This window comes from Coregonus lavaretus (genome assembly GCF_964263955.1).
Source record: "Coregonus lavaretus genome assembly, chromosome: 5".
Lineage (NCBI taxonomy): Eukaryota > Metazoa > Chordata > Actinopteri > Salmoniformes > Salmonidae > Coregonus > Coregonus lavaretus.
The window spans coordinates 40,273,533-40,298,513 of NC_139992.1; the positions used below are offsets into that span (position 1 = coordinate 40,273,533).

At 42.9% G+C, this 24,981-nt stretch overlaps 1 protein-coding gene and 1 pseudogene across 3 annotated transcripts in view; both read left to right on the forward strand.

Moving 5' to 3' along the window:
- The first annotated feature begins 2,884 nt into the window (after window positions 1-2,884).
- On the forward strand, window positions 2,885-17,474 carry LOC311130085 (suppressor of cytokine signaling 2-like). Of its 2 annotated transcripts, XM_084162742.1 has the most exons (4): window positions 2,885-3,123; window positions 3,422-3,483; window positions 4,767-5,043; window positions 13,719-17,474. In XM_084162742.1, the coding sequence occupies exons 3-4, from the start codon at window positions 4,917-4,919 to the stop codon at window positions 14,195-14,197; spliced, it is 606 nt and encodes a 201-aa protein (XP_084018868.1). In that variant the 5' UTR covers window positions 2,885-3,123; window positions 3,422-3,483; window positions 4,767-4,916; the 3' UTR covers window positions 14,198-17,474. The 2 variants fall into 2 exon arrangements, with proteins under 2 accessions (XP_084018868.1, XP_084018869.1); XM_084162743.1 differs by lacking the exons at window positions 2,885-3,123; window positions 3,422-3,483 and adding an exon at window positions 4,122-4,187.
- A 4,189-nt stretch (window positions 17,475-21,663) lies between these two features.
- The window catches only part of LOC311130009 (death domain-containing protein CRADD-like), a 29,535-nt pseudogene continuing 26,217 nt past the window's right edge, over window positions 21,664-24,981 (forward strand). The window contains exon 1 of the transcript XR_014615314.1: window positions 21,664-21,957. The product of XR_014615314.1 is annotated as a death domain-containing protein CRADD-like (transcript). The remainder of the gene's footprint in view (window positions 21,958-24,981) is intronic.

Sequence of the window (24,981 nt, forward strand, 5' to 3'; positions counted from 1 at the left end):
GACCTGGACTAAAGCATCCGCCAACTCCTGGACAGTCTGTGGTGCAACGTGGCGTTGGTGGATGGAGCGAGACATGATGTCCCAGATGTGCTCAATTGGATTCAGGTCTGGGGAACGGGCAGGCCAGTCCATAGCATCAATGCCTTCCTCTTGCAGGAACTGCTGACACACTCCAGCCACATGAGGTCTAGCATTGTCTTGCATTAGGAGGAACCCAGGGCCAACCGCACCAGCATATGGTCTCACAAGGGGTCTGAGGATCTCATCTCGGTACCTAATGGCAGTCAGGCTACCTCTGGCGAGCACATGGAGGGCTGTGCGGCCCCCCAAAGAAATGCCACCCCACACCATGACTGACCCACCGCCAAACCGGTCATGCTGGAGGATGTTGCAGGCAGCAGAACGTTCTCCACGGCGTCTCCAGAATGTCACGTCTGTCACATGTGCTCAGTGTGAACCTGCTTTCATCTGTGAAGAGCACAGGGCGCCAGTGGCGAATTTGCCAATCTTGGTGTTCTCTGGCAAATGCCAAACGTACTGCACAGTGTTGGGCTGTAAGCACAACCCCCACCTGTGGACGTCGGGCCCTCATACCACCCTCATGGAGTCTGTTTCTGACCGTTTGAGCAGACACATGCACATTTGTGGCCTGCTGGAGGTCATTTTGCAGGGCTCTGGCAGTGCTCCTCCTGCTCCTCCTTGCACAAAGGCGGAGGTAGTGGTCCTGCTACTGGGTTGTTGCCCTCCTACGGCCTCCTCCACGTCTCCTGATGTACTGGCCTGTCTCCTGGTAGCGCCTCCATGCTCTGGACACTGCGCTGACAGACACAGCAAACCTTCTTGCCACAGCTCGCATTGATGTGCCATCCTGGATGAGCTGCACTACCTGAGCCACTTGTGTGGGTTGTAGACTCCGTCTCATGCTACCACTAGAGTGAAAGCACCGCCAGCATTCAAAAGTGACCAAAACATCAGCCAGGAAGCATAGGAACTGAGAAGTGGTCTGTGGTCACCACCTGCAGAACCACTTCTTTATTGGGGGTGTCTTGCTAATTGTCTATAATTTCCACCTGTTGTCTATTCCATTTGCACAACAGCATGTAATAATAATAATAATATGCCATTTAGCAGATGCTTTCGACTTACAGTCATGCGTGCATACATTTTTGTGTATGGGTGGTCCCGGGGATCGAACCCACTACCTTGGCGTTACAAGCGCCGTGCGCTACCAGCTGAGCTACAGAGGACCACATGTGAAATGTATTGTCAATCAGTGTTGCTTCCTAAGTGGACAGTTTGATTTCACAGAAGTGTGATTAACTTGGAGTTACATTGTGTTGTTTAAGTGTTCCCTTTATTTTTTTGAGCAGTGTATTTTCTGACACACATATAGTGATGCCCTTCAGGGCCATTATAACAGTCTATGGGTGTGTTCATCAATTCAATCTGGAGTGCCAGAGTGCGCTCTGGACGTTTGTAAATTCAAAGTGTTGTCAGATTGTCCTTTCGTAAATTCAGAGCACACACTGGACGCTCTGGCCGAGGAGTAAGGTTGATCCGAGCGTTCTGACCTCACAACCGCAGTCAAGTACCCAAGCTAACTGGCTAACTTGCTAGCTACTTCCAGACACAAATGAGAGAACAGCCTCACATTTTACTCGCCCTAGCATTTTACATTTACATCATTTAGCAGACGCTCTTATCCAGAGCGACTTACAGTTAGTGCATACATTATTCTTTTCATACTGGCCCCCCATGGGAAGCGAACCCACAACCCTGGCGTTGCAAACGCCATGCTCTACGAACTGAGCTACCTCCCTGCCGGCCATTCCCTCCCCTACCCTGGACGAATTGTGCGCCCCATTGGTCTCCCCGTTGCGGCCGGCTACAACAGAGCCTGGATTCGAACCAAGATCTCTAGTGGCACAGCTAGCACTGCGTGCCTTAGACCACTGCGCCAACCAGCAGAACTGGGCTGGTTAGGCTGTTTTCATGTTATCCAGAGCGTTGGTGACTGTGACTGTGCTGCTGGCAACAATTTAATTACGCTTTTTTTGCCAACGTTTACTGACACCAGCCATATTCAAGGGGTGTTGAGCGTTCATAAATTCATCAGTTATTCTGCGCTCTGGCACACTCAGACTAGAGTGCTCTGAAATCGAAGTAGATAGCCAGAACGAATTTACAAACGTACCCTATGTGGGTGATATTCTCCTTTCAGGCTTGACCTTGACACAATGACCTCTCTGTGGCTTCCCTATGTTTGACCCTTGCAGATGAAGTCAGCAGTAGGCCTATAGGCCAAAGTCTATCAATGATCCAGGCCTATTTCTAAGTAAGGTCATACATTTGTCAAATAGCATGCTGCTTGTTGTGTAAAGTGATTTGAGGCCCTGGACCTGCTCATCTTTCCCGCTGCGTCGGCACCCCATCCATCTCTCTCCTCTGGGGCGGCAGCGCCAGCAGACAGTGCGCGCGTTTTGAGTAGGACCCTACATCTTTAAAGACCATCATAAATCAATTTTAGGCCTACATAACAGCACGTGTGAGTCCCCAACAAAGACTCGGTATATTCAAAGCCAAACAAATAAGGTGGTTAATTAAAAAGTTAGTTAGACTAATTCAACGGGCACAATCCCATTTGAAACGGGATTTGTGTGGTTATTGTAGCCTATAGCAGCAGGCGGGTTAGGGTTTAGCAGCGCTTAGGGAACTGGACACTTCATGGTTTCCATGAAAATACAGGTTTCTTCGAAAGGATTTTCTTGGAATTTGGTAAAAATATATATTTCTCTCTCCCGCTCTCCCACTAGCTCTCTTTCTTCCATTCTCTCTCTCTCACACACAGGCAGACACGCACACGCACACACATTATGAGCACGCGACTATATTCATGCGGTGCAGCTGGCTTGGCACTACCTTAAAAATGGTTGCGCTCGACACCACGTGACGGGATTCCTGGAAAGTTCTTGGAAATCGGTCTTTTGTGTATTGGTGTGGGTTTAATGGGGATTTGGTTATTAAAAACACATACCGAAGGAAGGTGATTCAACGGCGCAGAAAAGACTGTCATTGGGATCTGTACCAAAAACAAGACAAGCTGGTTTGGTGACTTTCTGCATGGTATTTTACATCTTAACATTACCAGCAGCGAGCGAGTCTTGCCAAGTCGATTTGCCTCGGTCGCGAGACATTGTCATCGCCTGGAAAATATTCTGAGTTTGTTTGCCATCTCGCCAAATTGCCAACGGATTGATTAGCCCGCCAGAAGATAAATAATACGACATGGAAAACTCTAACTATGTGATCTGTCATCTTTCAATTTGATCGACATGGCTAAACTAGCTAGCCGTTCCCTGGAAGTGTATAGCTAATGAGCGGTTTTGTGCTTTGTTTATTAATCTTAGTCCCCTTTCTTTAGGGAGAAGTGCGTATTTGAATGATCATCGGTAGTCGTTTGGTGCTGGATCCACTCGCAAATAGGTGAGAATTCATTAATATAACTATCTGTTAATAGTATATTTACTTTGTAAACTAGCTAGTCAGCATTAGATAGCTAAAATGTAATGTTAGCTATGTGTTGTGAACATTATGCATATGGTACGTGTTTTATTGGTTTTGGAACAGGGGTTATTTAAAAACGACGGCGCAAATTTACACAACCACAATGGAGGCTTTAATGTAGCCTACACAAAATAATCAATTAAACATAGCTACAATAGACAAGCTGCAAACACCGAACAAGGCTGATGATGGTGATTTATCTGTTTTCAGTATCCCCTCCCTGCATATGAGTTTAAACTGCCATTGCAATTTCCGAGAAGTAGAGTCGATTTCGCAGAACGTTCCCAAATCTGTTTACTTATATTTGAATGCAGACATTAAAAAAATAACCTTCCCTAATCTTTCATCTCCACGCAGCAAGTGTAATACCTCGCGCATATAAGTGAACGTTTAAAAAATAAAAAAGTTTTATTTAAGATTTATCAAGCGAATGAATTAGGCTTTTCAGTATTCACCTTGTTTCGTGCTCCCTTCCTTTCCATGTTTTTTTTTTTTTAAATAGCTTGCGCAAACGTAACCCCATTCATATACATCAACCACCTTTAGCGCCTATTGAAGTATCTTCTGGCAGGGGGAGTTAGAGCCCGGACGCTCGTTCTGATAGTTAAAACGCGTCACTTGCGGTAAGATTTCGGAAACATAAGGAACGTATCTTCCATATCAGCGAGAAATTCAATTACTACCCGCCTTTATAGGGTTAGGATTCCCACACGGTTATATTTCCATGTTACAGGGGTACCAGTACCGAGTTGATGTGCAGGGGGTACGAGGTAATTTGAGGTAGATTTGTAGACTACTTAAGGGTAGGGGTAAAGTGACTAGGCAACAGGATATATATTAAGCATTAGCAGCAGTTTATGTGATGAGTCAAAATAATTAGTGCAAAGGTGGGTCAATGCAGATAGTCCGGGTAGCTATTTGGTGAACTATTTAGCAGGCTTATGGCTTAGAGGTAGAAGCTGTTCAGGGTCCTGTTGGTGCATCCTTGCGGTAGCAGAGCAAACTGTCTATGACGGGTGGCTGGAGTCATGATTAGGGTGGCTGGAGTCATGACTCGGGTGGCTGGAGTCATGACTCGGGTGGCTGGAGTCAAGCACATAACGGATATGTTACAATGTAACGTTAGCTGTTATCTAGCACGAATGTCCGTGGCTAAACTGCATTCATTTACGTGTGTGTTGTATTTATTTATTAATTTACAGGACGATACATTCATTCATAAAATTCAAGAAGAAACTTGCAGAAGAAACTGGTCTTTCGACTGTGGGGCAACTGCCTGTCTTTTGGGGAATATTTTTGCATTTGTCGGATGTCTTTTGGCCTACGGCTGGGCAATTTCGGGTGGTTCCCCAATGACCTGCCACTCACCCGAATCCACCGAGACCGTCGAAAATGAGAGAAGAACGGATACGGAGTCACGAGTTGTAGATTCCGATGAGACTCGCATCGCTCAGGCCATGAAAGACCTTAAAAATACAGGTGAGTGCATGTCCTCATTTTATAGTTTTAGATTACATCTACACACACATTTCGACATGATTACTAAATGTGGCTATTTTCAATGTTCTAGTACAGTTTTACCAGTACCCAGTACCGTTACATACATACGAGCATGACACAATGTCAATAGCATTTCTGAATTACAAATAAACGATATAGCCTAACTTTCAAAATATTTATTTGTAATAAAAACACAAAACAAGGTAATGTATCTCTATTATGGCCCTGAAAAAACGAGTAATTGTAAAGCAAACTAGTTTGAAAGTAACCTTATCTAAATGCTCGTGCCCATATCTAGCACGATATGCATGTGGCCACGATATGCATGTGGTCTGTATTCATTATGTATGGTTGAAAATGACAACTAAACAAAGCACACTTGGCATTTCATCGTTCAATGAATGCATTTCACCTCTATTTATCCTGAACAGTAACGGGTTTAGTCTCTTGAAATTCGTGCACGAGGTAGACACTTGACTTTAATAATAAATAATAATATGCCATTTAGCAGACGCTTTTATCCAAAGCGACTTACAGTCGTGCGTGCATACATTTTTTTTTGTGTATGGGTGGTCCCGGGGATCGAACCCACTACCTTGGCGTTACAAGCGCCGTGCTCTACCAGCTGAGCTACAGAGGAGCACACTTTGTTTTTAAGTCGCAGAATGTATAAGGAGGTTTTGTTATAGGCTATTGTGAGTTTGTTGGAAGACGACTTTTTATTTATTTATTTTTTTTACAATTAGATGCATTCAAATGAAAAAATGTTCAGAACATGTCTATGAATTAATAAAATGTGCCTTCATTCATAAGTTAGGCAGTGATGTTAATTGTTCTTAGAAGTCACACGAATTGTGTTCATTTACTGTTCTAATGAAATGTATGTTTCACTTCAAATGCTGTTAGAGTGAATTATAGGATTGCCATTATGTGAATGCTGTGGAGAGGGGGATCATTCTTATTTTTAGAGATGCACAAAGAGCTGGTCCAATGCTGTGATCTTAAAACGGAGGTGTTCATTTATTAGGTAGACATTTGTGGGCTATTCAAAGATCAACCATCTTTAATGTATTTTAAGAGGCATGTATTATCATTAAAGGGGTGGAAAACATGTGAACTTCATATTCATCATCTTCAGCAACACACCAACATCAACATATGTGAAAATTGCCCATTTCTATGTTTTGTAGTAAAAAAGATGGAAGGTAAATGTTTCCAATGACATCACCAATTATTAGTAAGCATTGCTTACTAATTGGTTGATGTCATTGGAAACACTTATCGTCAATCTACACTTATCGTCAATCTTTTTTACTACAAAACATAGAAATGGGCAATTTTTACATGTTGATGTTGGGGTGGTGCTGGAGATGATTAATATGAAGTTGACTTTTTTGTATTTTTTCCTTTAATTTCCAAGCAAAGCACATATTTTTTGACTAAAACATAATAATTTCAAACCTTGCTTATGATCATGTTTTTCTATTATACGTGGGAATACTTGGAAACAAATCACTTGGAGCTGATTTCCTGTTGTTTTTAGTCTTACATCCAACAACAAAAATTCAATAAACAATAATGTGTGTGTGTATATACATACATACATTACAGTACCAGTCAAAAGTTTGCACACACCTACTCATTCAAGGGTTTTTCTTTATTTTTACTGTTTTTTACATTGTAGAATAATACTGAAGACATCAAACTATGAATTAACACACATGGAATCATGTGGTAACCAAAAATGTGTTAAACAAATCAAGATATATTTGACATTCTTCAAATAGCCATCCTTTGCCTTGATGACAGCTTTTCACACTCTTGGCATTCTCTCAACCAGCTTCACCTGGAATGCTTTTCCAACGGTCTTGAAGGAGTTCCCACACTCTCCTACTTGGTCAAATAGCCCTTACACAACCTGGAGGTGTGTTGGGTCATTGTCCTGTTGAAAAACAAATGATAGTCCCACTAAGACCAAACCAGATGGGATGGCGTATCGCTGCAGAATGCTGTGCCTTCAATTCGAAATAAATCACAGACAATGTCACCAGCAAAGTACCCCCACACCATAACCCCTCCTCCTCAATGCTTTACGGTGGGAACTAAACATGCAGAGATCATCCGTTCACCCACACCGCGTCTCACAAAGACACGGAGGTTGGAACCAAAAATCTCAAATTTGGACTCCAGACCAAAGGACACATTTCCACCGGTCTAATGTCCATTGCTTGTGTTTCTTGGCCCAAGCAAGTCGCTTCTTCTTATTGGTGTCCTTTGGTAGTGGTTTCTTTGCTGCAATTCAACCATGAAGGCCTGATTCACATAGTCTCCTCTGAACAGTTGATGTTGAGATGTGTCTGTTACTTGAACTCTGTGAAGCATTTATTTGGACTGCAATTTCTGAGGCTGACTCTGGGTCTTCCTTTCCTTTGGAGTTCCTCATGAGAGCCAGTTTCATCATAGCGCTAGATGGTTTTTGCGACTGCACTTGAAGAAACTTTCAAAGTTCTTGAAATTTTCCCTATTGACTGACCTTCATGTCTTAAAGTAATGATTGACTCTCGTTTCTCTTTGCTTATTTGAGCTGTTCTTGACATAATATGGACTTGGTCTTTACCAAATAGGGCTATCTTCTGTATACCACCCCTACCTTGTCACAACACAACTGATTGGCTCAAACGCATTAAGAAGGAAAGAAATTCCAAAAATTAACTTTTAACAAGGCACACCTGTTAGTTGAAATGCATTCCAGGTGACTACCTCATGAAGCTGGTTGAGAGAATGCCAAGAGTGTGCAAAGCTGTCATCAAGGCAAAGGGTGGCTATTTGAAGAATCTCAAATATAAAATATATTTTGATTTGTTTAACACGTTTTTGGTTACTACATGATTCCATATGTGGTATTTCATAGTTTACATGTCTTCACTATTATTCTACAGTGTAAACATAAAGAAACCCTTGAATGAGTAGGTGTGTCCAAACTTTTGACTGGTAATGTGTGTGTGTGTGTGTGTGTGTGTGTGTGTACGTATATATACTACCGTTCAAAGGTTTGGGGTCACTTAGAAATTTCCTTGTTTTCGAAAGAAAATCACTTTTTTTTTGTCCATTAAAATAACATCAAATTGATCAGAAATACAGTGTAGACATTGTTAATGTTGTAAATGGCTATTGTAGCTGGAAACAGCTGATTTTTAATGGAATATCTACATAGGCGTACAGAGGTCCATTATCAGCAACCATCAGTCCTGTGTTCCAATGCCACGTTGTTTGCTAATCCAAGTTTATCATTTAAAAATGCTAATTGATCATTAGCAAACCCTTTTGCAATTATGTTAGCACAGCTGAAAATCTGCCGTTTCCAGCTACAATAGCCATTTACAACATTAACAATGTCTACACTGTATTTCTGATCAATTTTATGTTATTTTAATGGACAAAAAAATTGCTTTTCTTTAGAAAACAAGGACATTTCTAAGTGACCCCAAACTTTTGAACGGTTGTATGTACAGCTCTGGAAAAAATTAAGAGACCACTGCAAAATTATCAGTTTCTCTGGTTTTACTATTTATAGGTATGTGTTTGGGTAGAATTAACATTTTTTTAAATTCTATAAACTACTGACAACATTTCTCCCAAATTCCAAATAAAAATTATTGTCATTTCAAGCATTTATTTGCAGAAAATGCCAACTGGTCAAAATAACAAAAAAGATGCAGTGTTGTCAGACCTCGAATAATGCAAAGAAAATAAGTTCATGTTAATTTTTAAACAACACAATACTAATGTTTTAACTTAGGAAGAGTTCAGAAATCAATATTTGGTGGAATAACCCTGATTTTCAATCACAGCTTTCATGCGTTTTGGCATGCTCTCCACCAGTCTTTCACATTGATGTTGGGTGACTTTATGCCACTCTTGGCGCAAAAATTCAAGCAGCTCGGCTTTGTTTGATGGCTTGTGACCATCCATCTTGATCACATTCCAGAAGTTTTCAATGGGGTTAGGTCTGAAGATTGGGCTGGCCATGACAGGGTCTTGATCTGGTGGTCCTCCATCCACACCTTGATTGACCTGGCTGTGTGGCATGGCACATTGTCCTGCTGGAAAAACCAATCCTCAGAGTTGAGGAACCATGTCAGAGCAAAAGGAAGCAAGTTTTCTTCCAGGACAACCTTGTACGTGGCTTGATTCATGCGTCCTTCACAAAGACAAATCTGCCCGATTCCAGCCTTGCTGAAGCACCCCCAGATCATCACCGATCCTCCACCAAATGTCACAGTGGGTGCGAGACACTGTGGCTTGTAGGCCTCTCCAGGTCTCCGTCTAACCATTAGACGACCAGGTGTTGGGCAAAGCTGAAAATTGGACTCATCAGAGAAGATGACCTTACTCCAGTCCTCTACGGTCCAATCCTTATGGTATTTTGCAAACCTCAGCCTGACTCTTCTTTGCTTCTCATTGATTAAGGCCTTTTTTCTAGCTTTGCTTGACTTCAGCCCTGCCCCTAGGAGCCTGTTTCGAACCGTCCTTGCCGTGCACTTCACCCCAACTTCCGTTTGCCATTATTTTTGTAGGTCACTTGATGTCATCCTACGGTTGTTGAGTGACATTCGAATGAGTTGGCGGTCATCCCGGTCAGTAGAGAGTCATTTTCGCCCTCTGCCGGTCTGTAGCTTTGTTGTCCCCAATGTCTGCTGCTTGACCTTGTTCTTATGAACCGCCGTCTTTGAAATTTTAAGGACGGAAGAAACCTGATGCTCACTGTATCCCTCTGCCAGTAAAGCCAGAATTTAACCCTTCTTTTCCTCACTCAAAACTATCCCTTTCAACTCTTTTGGCATGGTCCATTTTTTTGATAAATATTTACTTTTGAGTTACTATTAGCACTGTTTTTGCTATCCAGCTGGTCCTATTGCAAGAGGATAGTGATGTGTGTGTGTGTGTGTGTGTGTGTGTGTGTGTACATACAGTGAGGACATTTTTTTTTTGATCCCCTGCTGATTTTGTACGTTTGCCCACTGACAAAGACATGATCCGTCTATAATTTTAATGGTAGGTTTATTTGAACAGTGAGAGACAGAATAACAACAAAAACATCCAGAAAAACGCATGTCAAAAATGTTATAAATTGATTTGCATTTTAATGAGGGAAATAAGTATTGGACCCCTCTGCAAAACATGACTTAGTACTTGGTGGCAAAACCCTTGTTAGCAATCACAGAGGTCAGACGTTTCTTGTAGATGGCCACCAGGTTTGCACACATCTCAGGAGGGATTCTGTTCCACTCCTCTCTGCAGATCTTCTCCAAGTCATTAAGGTTTCAAGGCTGACGTTTGGCAACTCGAACCTTCAGCTCCCGCCACAGATTTTCTATGGGATTAAGGTCTGGAGACTGGCTAGGCTACTCCAGGATCTTAATGTGCTTCTTCTTGAGCCACTTCTTTGTTGCCTTGGCGGTGTGTTTTGGGTCATTGTCATGCTGGAATACCCATCCACGACCCATTTTCAATGCCCTGGCTGAGGGAAGGAGGTTTTCACCCAAGATTTGACGGTACATGGCCCCGTCCATCGTCCCTTTGATGCGTGAAGTTGTCATGTCCCCTTAGCAGAAAAACACCCCCAAAGCATAATGTTTCCACCTCCATGTTTGACTGTGGGGATGGTGTTCTTGGGGTCATAGGCAGCATTCCTCCTCCTCCAAACACGGCGAGTTGAGTTGATGCCAAAGAGCTCGATTTTTGTCTCATCTGACCACAACACTTTCACCCAGTTCTCCTCTGAATCATTCAGATGTTCATTGGCAAACTTCAGACGGGCATGTATATGTGCTTTCTTGAGCAGGGGGACCTTGCGGGCGCTGCAGGATTTCAGTCCTTCACGGTGTAGTGTGTTACCAATTGTTTTCTTGGTGACTATGGTCCCAACTGCCTTGAGATCATTGACAAGATCCTCCCGTGTAGTTCTGGGCTGATTCCTCACCGTTCTCATGATCATTGCAACTCCACGAGGTGAGATCTTGCATGGAGCCCCAGGCCGAGGGAGATTGACAGTCTTTTGTGTTTCTTCCATTTGCGAATAATCGCACCAACTGTTGTCACCTTCTCACCAAGCTGCTTGGTGATGGTCTTGTAGCCCATTCCAGCCTTGTGTAGGTCTACAATCTTGTCCCTGACATCCTTGGAGAGCTCTTTGGTCTTGGCCATGGTGGAGAGTTTGGAATCTGATTGATTGATTGCTTCTGTGGACAGGTGTCTTTTATACAGGTAACAAACTGAGATTAGGAGCACTCCCTTTAAAAGTGTGCTCCTAATCTCAGCTCGTTACCTGTATAAAAGACACCTGGGAGCCAGAAATCTTTCTGATTGAGAGGGGGTCAAATACTTATTTCCCTCATTAAAATGCAAATCAATTTATAACATTTTTGACATGCGTTTTTCTGGATTTTTTTGTTGTTATTCTGTCTCTCACTGTTGAAATAAACCTACCATTACAATTATAGACTGATCATTTCTTTGGCAGTGGGCAAACGTACAAAATCAGCAGGGGATCAAATACTTGTTTCCCTCACACACACACACACAGAGGAAAAAATTAAGAGAACACTGCACATTTTCCTTAAATCAGCATCTCTGCATTTATGACAGCCATTCCATTCCAGTGTCTGTTGAATTCCAACACAGGCACACCTCATTCTACTGAATTAGGTGATCAGATGAACCAAATCTTATTTAACGAGGAAAAGTATAAAAACCACTGCTGTGGTCATCACTATCCTCTTGCAATAGGACCAGCTGGATGGCAAAAACAGTGCTAATAGTACCTCAAAAGTAATATTAATCAAAAAATAACTATTGACCATGCCAAAAGAGTTGAAAAGGAAAGTTTTGAGTGAGGAAAAGAAGGGTTCAATTCTGGCTTTACTGGCAGAGGGATACAGTGAGCGTCAGGTTGCTTCCATCCTTAAGGTTTCAAAGACGGCGGTTCATAAGAACAAGGTCAAGCAGCAGACATTGGGGACAACAAAGCTACAGACCGGCAGAGGGCGAAAATGACTCTCTACTGACCGGGATGACCGCCAACTCATTCGAATGTCACTCAACAACCGTAGGATGACATCAAGTGACCTACAAAAATAATGGCAAACGGAAGTTGGGGTGAAGTGCACGGCAAGGACGGTTCGAAACAGGCTCCTAGGGGCAGGGCTGAAGTTGTGCAAAGCTAGAAAATAGGCCTTCATCAATGAGAAGCAAAGAAGAGCCAGGCTGAGGTTTGCAAAATACCATAAGGATTGGACCGTAGAGGACTGGAGTAAGGTCATCTTCTCTGATGAGTCCAATTTTCAGCTTTGCCCAACACCTGGTCGTCTAATGATTAGACAGAGACCTGGAGAGGCCTACAAGCCACAGTGTCTCGCACCCACTGTGACATTTGGTGGAGGATCGGTGATGATCTGGGGGTGCTTCAGCAAGGCTGGAATCGGGCAGATTTGTCTTTGAAGGATGCATGAATCAAGCCACGTACAAGGTTGTCCTGGAAGAAAACTTGCTTCCTTTTGCTCTGACATTGTTCCCCAACTCTGAGGATTGGTTTTTCCAGCAGGACAATGTGCCATGCCACACAGCCAGGTCAATCAAGGTGTGGATGGAGGACCACCAGATCAAGACCCTGTCATGGCCAGCCCAATCTCCAGACCTGAACCCCATTGAAAACTTCTGGAATGTGATCAAGAGGAAGATGGATGGTCACAAGCCATCAAACAAAGCCGAGCTGCTTGAATTTTTGCACCAGGAGTGGCATAAAGTCACCAAACATCAATGTGAAAGACTGGTGGAGAGCATGCCAAGACGCATGAAAGCTGTGATTGAAAATCAGGGTTATTCCACCAAATATTGATTTCTAAACTCTTCCTAAGTTAAAACATTGTTGTTTAAAAATTAACATGAACTTATTTTCTTTGCATTATTCGAGGTCTGACAACACTACATATGTTTTGTTATTTTGACCAGTTGTCGTTTGTGTGTTTGTTTGTTTGTTTATTATAATTTTTCGCTCAGAAAAGATGGCCGACCAAATAAAACCACCTGTGGGCCACCAGTTGGGGAACCCTGCACTAAAGGGTACCAGTTTTGGCTTGTGAGTGCTACTTTCAGAACTTCTGGCTAAAAAGTATACAAAAGTACTGGAGAATCTCTAACCTCCACAAATCCAGTCAAACTTAATAGAGTTTTTGTGTTGAGGGTCTGAGGGGGTCAGTGAGAGGGGGGGGGGGGGGGGGGTGGAGGAGGTAGACAGTCACTGCTGCTGTGTAGGCTAACTGCAGAGATTCCTCTCATACATTTCACTGCAAAAGTCACTACAAAAATTGTGAGAATTTAACAACTTAACCCACTCTCTCTAAGACCAAGTGGAATTTGTTTTAAAATTCCTGTGGACAGTACAGAGGGCTTTTTTAGGGTAAAGGCTTAGATTCAGGTTTATGTTCATGTACATAGTTTCTGACTGTGTGTGCGTTCGTGCATGAGATTTGGATTTGGATTACCGTCTGTTCTCATAAAAAGGGATCTTGTTTTCTTTGAATAGCCCAGAGTTTGTTTTGTCCTGTCTCCTTGTGCTAATGCATGTGTGTGTTTCTCTCTCTCTCTCCTAACAGGCTGGTACTGGGGCAGCCTGACCGCCAACGAAGCCAAAGAGATTCTCCAGGATGCATCAGAGGGAACCTTCCTGGTGCGAGACAGCTCCCAGAGGGACTACCTGTTCACCATCTCTGCCATGACCTCCGCCGGCCCCACCAACTTGCGCATCGAGTACAAGGAGGGCAAGTTTAAACTGGACTCGGTGGTGCTGATCAAGCCCAAGCTCAAACAGTTTGACAGTGTGGTGCACCTGGTGGAACACTACGTGCAGCTGTCCAGGACTACCAGTAAAGGGGCGTCGTCAGGGGCGTCGCAGTCCCTGGCCCCACCCAACGGGACAGTTCAGCTGCTCCTGACCAAGCCTGTGTACACTGCCGTGCCCTCTCTACAGCACCTGTGCCGGATCGCCATCAACAACGCCACCAGGCAGGTGCAGGAGCTGCCTTTACCCAACAGGCTGAAGAACTACCTGACGGACTACAGCTACAATGTATAGTAGGACTACAAATCCCAGGTGTGGTGTGGGATGGGACAGACTACACTCGCTTTTATGAGTAGTGGGATAGCGATCAGTGCACCTGCCATGTAGTGGCAGTCAGACTATCACCCAGTCCGAAGTCAACCTTTAGCCCCAACCACTAGGCATGGCTTGACGGCCCTCGTACTTCTGGAAGGGTTGCTGTTGAGCAATATGGTTATAGATCCAAGTCAACTAGTCCTCAGGAAGCTAGGTGAAATTTCTCTCATACTACTACACCCTTCCAGTTCCATTAGCGCTACAGTTGTTCATCAAAAAGGGCCTAGGAGTTGGAGCTAAGGGTTGATTTCAGAATGGGCATGTCCGCTACAGAACTTGGTGTGGGTACACCTAGGTCATGTTCATAATCTCTGAAACAGGAGCAAATTTTTTCAAGCCGCGGTGGTATACCCTACCTGCAGACCAGCTCAGGTAAACAGGGTTTCAGACCCTTCTGAACGAGACCCAGGAGGGATGGCAGTTGGCACGCACCTTTTTTTGTTCTCTTTTCAAAGCTCTTTGTTGCTTTATAGACTCTGCCTCTCATGTCTGAGACATGAGCATTTGACACGGTGTCCACTTTTGTTCTGAATTATGTTTTCGTTTGTTCATATTCTATATTTTCTTTTTTTTGTTCTGTAATCATAAGAAGGGGCAGTGTTGGGGAGTAGTGAGCTACATGTAGTGCAACTAGTCATTTAACTACATTTGTCAGTAGCTTGGTGGTAGTTGAACTCAATTCTAATCTTGGTAGTGTTTTCAGTTTATTAATTATTTTGCTAACTACTGGAACTACACTACTTTATTTTTTAATGGTTAATTTGGCATGAACTTCCTTTCTTTTTCGGCATCAGACCTGCCTAATTATCACTTTAAAGTGTTTTTGTTTAATAGGCAAAATTATTATAATTTGACTCCAGAGTGATCTGTTCTTGCAATTTGTAGTCTGACATTTCAGATTTTAGATATAATTTTTCACGTAGTTATTTGGATGTAGTGAACTACTTTTTCAAAGTAACTTTAGTTAAGTAAGCTATAAGTGTAGCGTAACTTCTTCCAGTGCAAAGTAATTGGTAACTTGGTAAACTATATTTTCAGAGTAGCTTCCCCAACACTGAGAAGGAAGATTATTTTATTTTTTTCACTCAGTTCAGATTTTTTTCTGGTAAAAAAGCACAAGCAATATACAGGCTTCAAATCTGGCGTTGGTTTCTCTCACTTTGTCTCGCTCTGCCTCCTCCTGCTAAGAGGTTAAAAATAATTGATTTCAGTAAGTTCTCAGTCCTGGATGTTGCTTCCACTGCGAAACATCAATACTTCATCACTGCATTGTCCTTCAATAGAAAATGCCCTTGAGCAAGTCAATGCTCACACCTCAGAACTAGACCTTGGTTAGACAGACAGGCTGTATCTAACATCTAGCTGATACAGCTGTGATAAAAGAAGGAATTACATTTCCAAGCGCATATTGGATCAACGTGAATCTTATTTTCATCAATATTTTTGGAAGTATTTATTGACTGTGCTACTGTGTTTTCTAGAAAAAGAACGTAACAAAGTTACAAAAATAAACTCTGAAAGCATGCTTTATCATTGCCTCTATTCTGCGATTTGGGAGGCAATAATGAATGTGATGTTGGGGTGTCGTGGCGCTCCTGTGTATTGTTCGACTCAATCTACAGTACATACAGTTGAAGTCGGAAGTTTACATACACTTAGGTTGGAGTCATTAAAACTCGTTTTTCAACCACTCCACAAATGTCTTGTTAACAAACTATAGTTTTGGCAAGTCGGTTAGGACATCTACTTTGTGAATGACACAAGTAATTTTTCCAACAATTGTTTACAGACAGATGATTTCATCATGGGAAAATCAAAAGAAATCAGCCAAGACCTCAACGTTTTTTTTGTAGACCTCCACAAGTCTGGTTCATCCTTGGGAGCAATTTCCAAATGCCTGAAGGTTCCACGTTCATCTGTACAAACAATAGTACGCAAGTATAAACACCATGGGACCACGCAGCCGTCATACCGCTCAGGAAGGAGACTCGTTCTGTCTCCTAGAGATGAACGTACTTTGGTGCGAAAAGTGCAAATCAATCCTAGAACAACACCAAAGGACCTTGTGAAGATGCTGGAGGAAACAGGTACAAAAGTATCTATATCCACAGTAAAAACTAGTCCTATATCGACATAACCCGAAAGGCTGCTCCGCAAGGAAGAAGCCACTGCTCCAAAACCGCCATAAAAGAGCCAGACTACGGTTTGCAACTGCACATGGGGACAAAGATCGTACTTTTTGGAGAAATGTCCTCTGGTCTGATGAAACAAAAATAGGACTGTTTGGCCATCGTTATGTATGGAGGAAAAAGGGGGTAATTGCAAGCCGAAGAACACCATCCCAACCGTGAATCACGGGGGTGGCAGCATCATGCAGTGGGGGTGCTTTGCTGCAGGAGGGACTGGTGCACTTCACAAAATAGATGGCATCATGAGGAAGGAAAATTATGTGGATATATTGAAGCAACATCTCAAGACATCAGTCAGGAAGTTAAAGCTTGGTCGCAAATGGGTCTTCCAAATGGACAATGACCCCAAGCATACTTCCAAAGTTGTGGCAAAATGGCTTAAGGACAACAAAGTCAAGGTATTGGAGTGGCCATCACAAAGCCCTGACCTCAATCCTAAAGAAAATGTGTGGGCAGAACTGAAAAAGCATGTGCGAGCAAGGAGGCCTACAAACCAGCTCTGTCAGGAGGAATGGGCCAAAATTCACCCAACTTATTGTGGGAAGCTTGTGGAAGGCTATCCGAAACGTTTGACCCAAGTTAAACAATTTAAAGGCAATGCTACCAAATACAAATTGAGTGTATGTAAACTTCTGACCCACTGGGAATGTGGTGAAAGAAATAAAAGCTGAAATAAATCATTCTCTCTACTATTATTCTGATATTTCACATTCTTAAAATAAAGTGGTGATCCTAACTGACCTAAGACAGGAATTTTTTACTAGGAATAAATGTCAGGAATTGTGAAAAACTGAGTTTAAATGTATTTGGCTAAGGTGTATGTAAACTTCCGACTTCAACTGTACAGTTCAGTGTGAACAATTCTCGCAGAATATTCCAGAATTGACTCTTGATACATGATCATGACATTTACCGTTTTTCATATGGTGCTTAAAAACAAGTGTCTAATGTTTTCTCTCTGAGAGGAAACCATAAAAATAAAACAAAAGAAAGGAACGTGTCTTCGATTCCAATCTCTGTGTGAAGGTTATTTTCAGTTAACATTTAGCTGTAGGCTCTGGGGCAAGAGGTTGGGTCGATGTGGAGGGGGAACAGGGATGAGGCATCAGTCAATATTGTTTTTGTTTGAAATTAAACATAATAGAACCCACCCACCGGCCACTAAAACAATCGATTCCTGTTACTGAGACCTGGCTTTGCACGCAACAACGCCGACACACATAGCGCTGGTCTCTGTGGGTTAGTTGGCTGCATTCCTGCGGCTTCTACGGCAGGATGGAATGTTTAGACTATAGGGGCTGATAGAAATGTAACGGAGAGAGCGGATAGAATTTTATGCAAGACAGAGAATCATCAATCTCATGTCTGTTCTGCAGAATATATGTCTGTAAATGTAATGTTGAGTTGTCCTGAATAATATGCCCCTTGTAGCAGTAGATCCAAAACGCTATTCAAAGGTGCAGATTGGAGTAGACTGAATTGAGGCAATTTCCTATGACTAAAAAAATGGAGTGCTTCAGTAGGCTATATGTTCAATTTCCACCTGCAGCATTGTTCAGCTTTATGTAGTGCATGTTGGATCCATCCTTGCTCACAGTGCAGTGGTTTACCCACTGAGAGAACACACTGTGTGTGGGACACAGCGGCTGCAGCCTGCTTAGCTCTGGGCCCTCGTGGCCTAGCTAGCGCTGGTTTGATGAGATCAGGTTGGGGATTAGATCGTATTCTGCATGTGGAGTAGAACGTGAATATAAGCCCCGTGCCCATGCTTACACTTTCTATAGGGACTGTTCGTTCTGTAGCGGTTGCATGATGGAAAGGCTGGTAGTGTAGGGATGTTGGCTGCTGTACCTGCAGGTTCTCACCTTCCCCAGTCCCAACTGCCATTAATCTCAGTTAGCAAGGAGAAAGGTTTAAATTTAGCAGGCTGGAAAACCTGCCTGTTTGGTAACATCACCTGAGCGCCCAATATGGACAGACTTTGTGTGCAGACAATGTAGCAGAAAGCATTTCTCTGAGAATCGTCTGGGACCAAGAACAAACCTTGATATGGGCCAAGTAGTGCTATTGGAGAGGCAGCCTTGGAATATGTCCATAGGTGTTGCATTCATAACTGATTGCTAACCAATTACATCTTGATCATGTGTGTGCCTTCCTGCCTTGTCTCTTCATGTTATATACCTCAAGTCACCTGCAAAGCTCCTCTACTGTCAACTAATTTTATAATACATCACTTAGAGGCATAACACTTGCTTAATTTCATGACAGAAAGTTTGATACGTTTGCCCCTAGGGCAACAGGTTATAAAACAGGTCTGTTTTACAGAAATGGTCAATTTCACTCCACATTGCTTCCTCCTTTCATAATCCAAGACAACTGCAGACTTCAACAAAGCCTTGTTGTAATGGCTGAAGACGAAGAGGTACTGTATCAATCAGGACTCAAAGGTAAGACAGTTGATGACCGGTTGAATAGGAAGAAGACATGGAAGAAGGATCAAGGCTGTCAATTGTCATATCGACCATGGGTTAGGGTCAGTGTTTCCCCTGCTAAGCTGTATGGAAGCTATCTGACACTCCCTGAAGGGAGAGTAAGTAGACCTTCTAGAGCTGACGGCTTAGTGTCGTTGGCTGCAAAGCTCTCACCGGGTCACTAGGGCATTTTATTTCACTGTAAACCTGTTAGTGTCTTACACAGGCTTTCTGTTATCAATCACTGGTCCAACCTGTTCTGGTATCCGTTATTATTACTGAGATATTTGAAAGGCAAATACAGCATCCTTGTTCTTATCATTCATATCCAAGTCTTACATGCAAATATGAAGCCTGGTAACAGCCTCAAAAGAGCAGTTGGGACATGAGTTTGAGCACTGATCTCATATCTGGACATTGTTCAGTAATGCAGATCTGGGTGCAGCTAGACACATTTTAAAGTTGTATATTAATTGTGCAGTTCATCTCTCTTATTGTAGTATTATAAACACCTTTACGCACCACAGATGCAGAGATGTTCCTTCGTCTCTGTTTGCCTTCTTATGTAATTATGTTGTCTTGGCTCTGCAGCCGTATAGGTTTTGGACTGGACACTGTTCTGAGAGTTCAAATGCTTTGCACTGACACTGCACATTGCCACACGGATGGGATATGAGGTTCAGATGCAACTGTAACTGAAAATGGCAGGTAAGATTAAGATGACAATGATGACATGTAGGCATGCCTGTCAACAACATGGGTTTAACTAATTAACTGGTGTCACATGGGATCCCATCAGGGATTTATACTCAAGGCTTCGGCTCCCTCACCTTATACCTCTAAAGCACAACTTACAGTGTTTTTAGTTTAATAAGAATGAAAACTGGTTTGTTTTATTGTTGACACAGAAATCAGTCTAAAGCTGTTTATTTACAAAGGCAGCCCAATTCTGATCTTTTGCCCAATAATTGGTATTTGACCAATCAGATCAGATCTTTTGCCTATAATTGGGCAAAATATTAGAATTGGGCTGCCTGTTTAAAGGCAGCCATAAAAGTAAAAAATAATTGTTGAGTTACATCTATTTCGTATCAAATAGATCCAGCAGCAATTTTGTTTTCAAAAGTAGAAGAAACATTTTGACATTTAATTCAAATGAATGTAAAAAAATAAACAATGCATCTCTACGGTGCATTGTTTACAAGACAAACATGAGACAGGTTAATTATGCCACAGACAGAATATTTTTTCAAAGAGCCATCAGAGAGGAAAGACTACTTAGCTCAAGTTTTTAGTCAGACATTACATAGCTGTGCCCCTGATGAGGAAGTTAACGGGCTGGCAATTGCATTGGGGAACATTCCTCAGTGGCTGTTTTCCGAAACCAAGTGTAGATGTGAATATGATTGAGGGCAGCAGAGAAGGGGGTGAATATGTGAGACGGTGTGTGGAGAGCTATATAGATAATCAGTATTATGCGTTTTTAGGGATATATACAGATGGTTCAAAGGATCCATTCAGTGGTAGGGTGGGGGCTGGGGTGTATATCCCAGATTTTAATGTTAGAGTATGTAAGCGGTTAACTGATTATGTATCAGTGTATGCGGTCGAGTTGATGGCCATGATTATAGGTTTGAGATGGGTGGATGAGATGAAACCACAGTGATCTGCTCTGCTCTGATTCGGCTGCAGTGTTGAGTAGTGTGAAGACGGGCAGGTCAGATAGGGGAGACTTGTTTGTGGAGATGATGGTGCTGTTAATGGGATTGGAGAGGATTGGAGTGGTGGTAAGCTTTTGCTGGGTTCCCGCCCATGTGGGTGTGGAGGGTAATGAGAAGGCTGATGTGGTGGCTAAGGAGAGCGGGGGTAGATATTCAGGTCCCACTGGGCCGCAGGGAAGTCAAGTCCTTGATCCGGGCAAAAGGGCTTGATTTTTGGCAAAGGGAGTGGGATGATAGTAGTAATGGGAGGCAATTGTATCTTGTGTATCAGTCAGTAAAGGAAGATGTGGGGAGTATGGTATGTAGGAGAGAGGAAGTTGTGTGGAGTAGACTACGGTTTGGGCACATAGGTTTGAATGCCATGTTGTGGATGATAGGGAGACATGGAACAGGCCTGTGTGATGAATGTTTAGTGGAGGAAACGGTGGAGCATGTGTTGATATTTTGTGAATTGTATGATAGGGAGAGATTATGTGAAATGGTTAGAGAGGCTGGACGGGGCTGGGGTTTGGGTGGTGTAGTGGGGGGAGGAAAGTGGTGTCTAGGGCTCTATTTCACTTTCTTAGAGGAACAGGACTAATGAAGATCATTTTATGTAGGCCGTGACTGGCGTCACACTCCAGTACAGTAGGTGGCAGTGTATGCGCCTTAAAGGTTGGGTGTGATCCGCCAACCCAATCGCAAAGAAGAGGAAGTAAGCAGCTGAGCATGCAGGAAAGTTATTGTCTAAATGTGTTAAAACAAGAGGAATGACAGTTGACATTATATTAATAATGTAATAAGGTTAGTTTTGTTCACGTTGAGACAACAAAAACAAGAAATTGTTTGCGTATATGCTGCAGTTAACGTTAGCAGCAAACCAACGTCACATGAAGGCGAGCTAGCTGGCTAGCAAACGTAAGTTAGCTAATGTTAGCCAATAAATGTTGCCTATGGCGGGTTAGTTTGACGAAATACATGTTTGTAGACCTTAGGTACGACTAATTAGTTATTTCAGGACAACTATGGACCCGAGGCACAAATAAATACTCAGGAAACACCGGCTGGACCTGTCCAATCAAATTATAATTGATGACACCATAGTTCAATTCCTGTACCAGGAGAACATTTTAACAGAGAGCCAGGTGGACGAGATTCAGTCTCAAATAAGCAACAAGAAGAAGACGTTGAGACTGCTGGATATCCTTCCCAACCGTTTGGTACATTTCTGAATTCCCTGGAGGAAGAGTTTATTTGGGTGAGAGACAAACTACTCCAGGATTTGGCGCAACACAATGTACCTGGGCAAAGTCCAACAGGTGAGTCAGATGCCAAGTGTTTGACGTCATACTAACGTTATAGGCTAGATTTTCAATGGCCCTTCCTTTGTACAGTAAAAAGACCATAGAAATAGAATAGGTAGCTAGAACCAACCAAGATAGTTCAAACCAGTGCTGGGCTTGCACTGATAGGTGCTGGTACTTATCTTTGAGTGCAGGTACTGTTTATATTTAGGTGTAGGAACTCTGCAATACTTTTATGCTAATATTCTATAAGAGGTGCAGGAACTCAAGCAGTAGGACATTTGAGGTGCCAGAACTCAGTTCCAGTGAGCTCCTGCCCAAGTCAAGCACTGGTTCTAACCATATAAATATAATTACTCTTAAGAATAAACAATATTAGTAATTTATTACATTTGTAAAGCACTTTTTATTATACAAGAATAATCTAAAAGTGTATCAAATAAAAGGTCAATTAGAAAAAAAAAGTAAAATAAATAAACTTGATAATATAAAGAACAGAAATTTTAAAATTATATAACCATATCGTGAAAGCAACAATGAGATAGGAGGAAGGGTAGGCCAGCTGATGGAGATTAGTCTTAAAGGCCTGCTTTAAATGCCCCAACATGTTGACCAGCCCTGAGATTGTCAGGAAGGGAGTTTCAAAGGCCCTTAAGGTGGAAAAGGCCCTTAATTCCCATAATTCTATGGTTCTAACATTTGTTTGCGGTTGTTGTATGCCTATTGCCCTGCAATATATCTGCACAATAACTGCAATATGTCTGCATAGTACTAAAAAAAATGAAGCTTTCCTTTGCACAAACATTCCATAACAATAGCATTCTGGTTTGGTGTCAACATGGCATCCATCCAAAATTCTAACTCTTAAAAACGTAGAAATCCATTGTATTCTGAGAAACTATTGAAAATAGCTTTGAAATTGAATGTCGCTCCAAATCACATTTTATTCGTCACATGCTTCGTAAACAACAGGTGTAGACTAACTAGGGCTGTGACAGATGATGCAATCTCTATTGCACTCCACACTGCCCTTTCCCACCTGGACAAAAGGAACACCTATGTGAGAAGGCTATTCACTGACTACAGCTCAGCGTTCAACACCATAGTGCCCTCAAAGCTCATCACTAAGCTAAGGTCCCTGGGACTAAACACCTCCCTCTGCAACTTTGATCCTGGACTTCCTGACGGGCCGCACCCAGGTGGTAAGGGTAGGTAACAACACATCTGCCATGCTGATCCTCAACATGGGGGCCCCTCAGGGGTGCGTGCTCAGTCCCCTCCTGTACTCCCTGTTCACCCATGACTGCATGGCCAGGCAAGACTCCAACACCATCATTAAGTTTGCAGATGACACAACAGTGGTAGGCCTGATCACCGACAACGATGAGACAGCCTATAGGGAGGTGGTCAGAGACCTGGCCGTGTGGTGCCAGGATAACAACCTCTCCCTCAACGTGATCAAGACAAAGGAGATTATTGTGGACTGCAGGAAAAAGAAGAGGACTGAGCACGCCCCCATTCTCATCGACGGAGCTGTAGTGGAGCAGGTTGAGAGCTTCAAGTTCCTTGGTGTCCACATCACCAACGAACAATCATGGTCCAAACACACCAAGACAGTCGTGAAGAGGGCATGACAAAGCCTATTCCCCCTCAGGAGACTGAATAGATTTGGCATGGGTCCTCAGATCCTCAAAAAGTTCTACAGCTGCACCATCGAGAGCATCCTGACTGGTTGCATCACTGCCTGGTATGGCAACTGCTTGGCCTCCGACCGCAAGGCACTACAGAGGGTAGTGCGTACGGCCCAGTACATCACTGGGGCCAAGCTTCCTGCCATCCAGGACCTCTATACCAGGCAGTGTCAGAGGAAGGCCCTAAAAATTGTCAAAGACTCCAGCCACCCTAGTCATAGACTGTTCTCTCTGCTACCGCACGGTAAGCGGTACCGGAGCGCCAAGTCTAGGTCCAAAAGGCTTCTTAACAGCTTCTACCCTCAAGCCATAAGACTCCTGAACAGGGTAATCAAATGGCTACCCTGACTATTTCCAGAGACAGTAAAAGGCCACTCTAAAATGTGCAGTTTTGTCACACAACACAATACCACAGATGTCTCAAGTTTTGAGAGCGTGTGTAATTGGCATGCTGACTGCAGGAATCTCCACCAGAGCTGTTGCCAGATAATTGAAAGTCCATTTTTCTACCATAAGCTTCCTCCAACGTCGTTTTAGAGAATTTGGCAGTACGTCCAACCGGCCTCACAACCGCAGACCACGTGTAACCACGCCAGCCCAGGACCTCCACATCAGTCTTCTTCACCTGCTGGATCGTCTGAGACCAGCCATCCAGACAGCTGATGAAACTGAGGACTATTTCCGTCTGTAATAAAGCCCTTTTGTGGGGAAAAACTCATTCTGATTGGCTAGGCCTGGCTCCCAAGTGGGTGGGCCTATGCCCTCCCAAGCCCACCCATGGCTGTGCCCCTGCCCAGTCATATGAAATCCATAGATTAGGGCCTAATGAATTTATTTCAATTGACTGATTTCCTTATTAATATATATATTTTTTTATTTCACCTTTATTTAACCAGGTAAGCCAGTTGAGAACAAGTTCTCATTTACAACTGCGACCTGGCCAAGATAAATCAAAGCAGTGCGATTAAAAACAACAACACAGAGTTACATATGGGGTAAACAAAACATGAAGTCAAAAATATAACAGAAAATATATATACAGTGTGTGCGAATGTAGTAAATTATGGAGGTAAGGCAATAAATAGGCCATAGTGCAAAATAGTTACAATTTCGTATTAACACTGGAATGATAGATGTGCAAATAGAGATACTGGGGTGCAAAATAAAGAACAATTTTGTGATGAGGTAGTTGGATGGGCTAATTACAGATGGACTGTGTACAGGTGCAGTGATCGGTAAGCTGATCTGACAACTGACGCCTAAAGTTAGTGAGGGAGAAAAGAGTCTCCAGCTTCAGAGATTTTTGCAGTTCGTTCCAGTCATTGGCAGCAGATAACTGGAAGGAATG

Coding starts and splice junctions, on each gene's coding strand:
- LOC311130085 (XM_084162742.1), top strand. CDS start 4,917: ATGACCTGCCACTCACCCGAATCCACCGAGACCGTCGAAAATGAGAGA. Junction 5,044..13,718: donor GAAAGACCTTAAAAATACAG/GTGAGTGCATGT, acceptor CTCTCCTAACAG/GCTGGTACTGGGGCAGCCTG.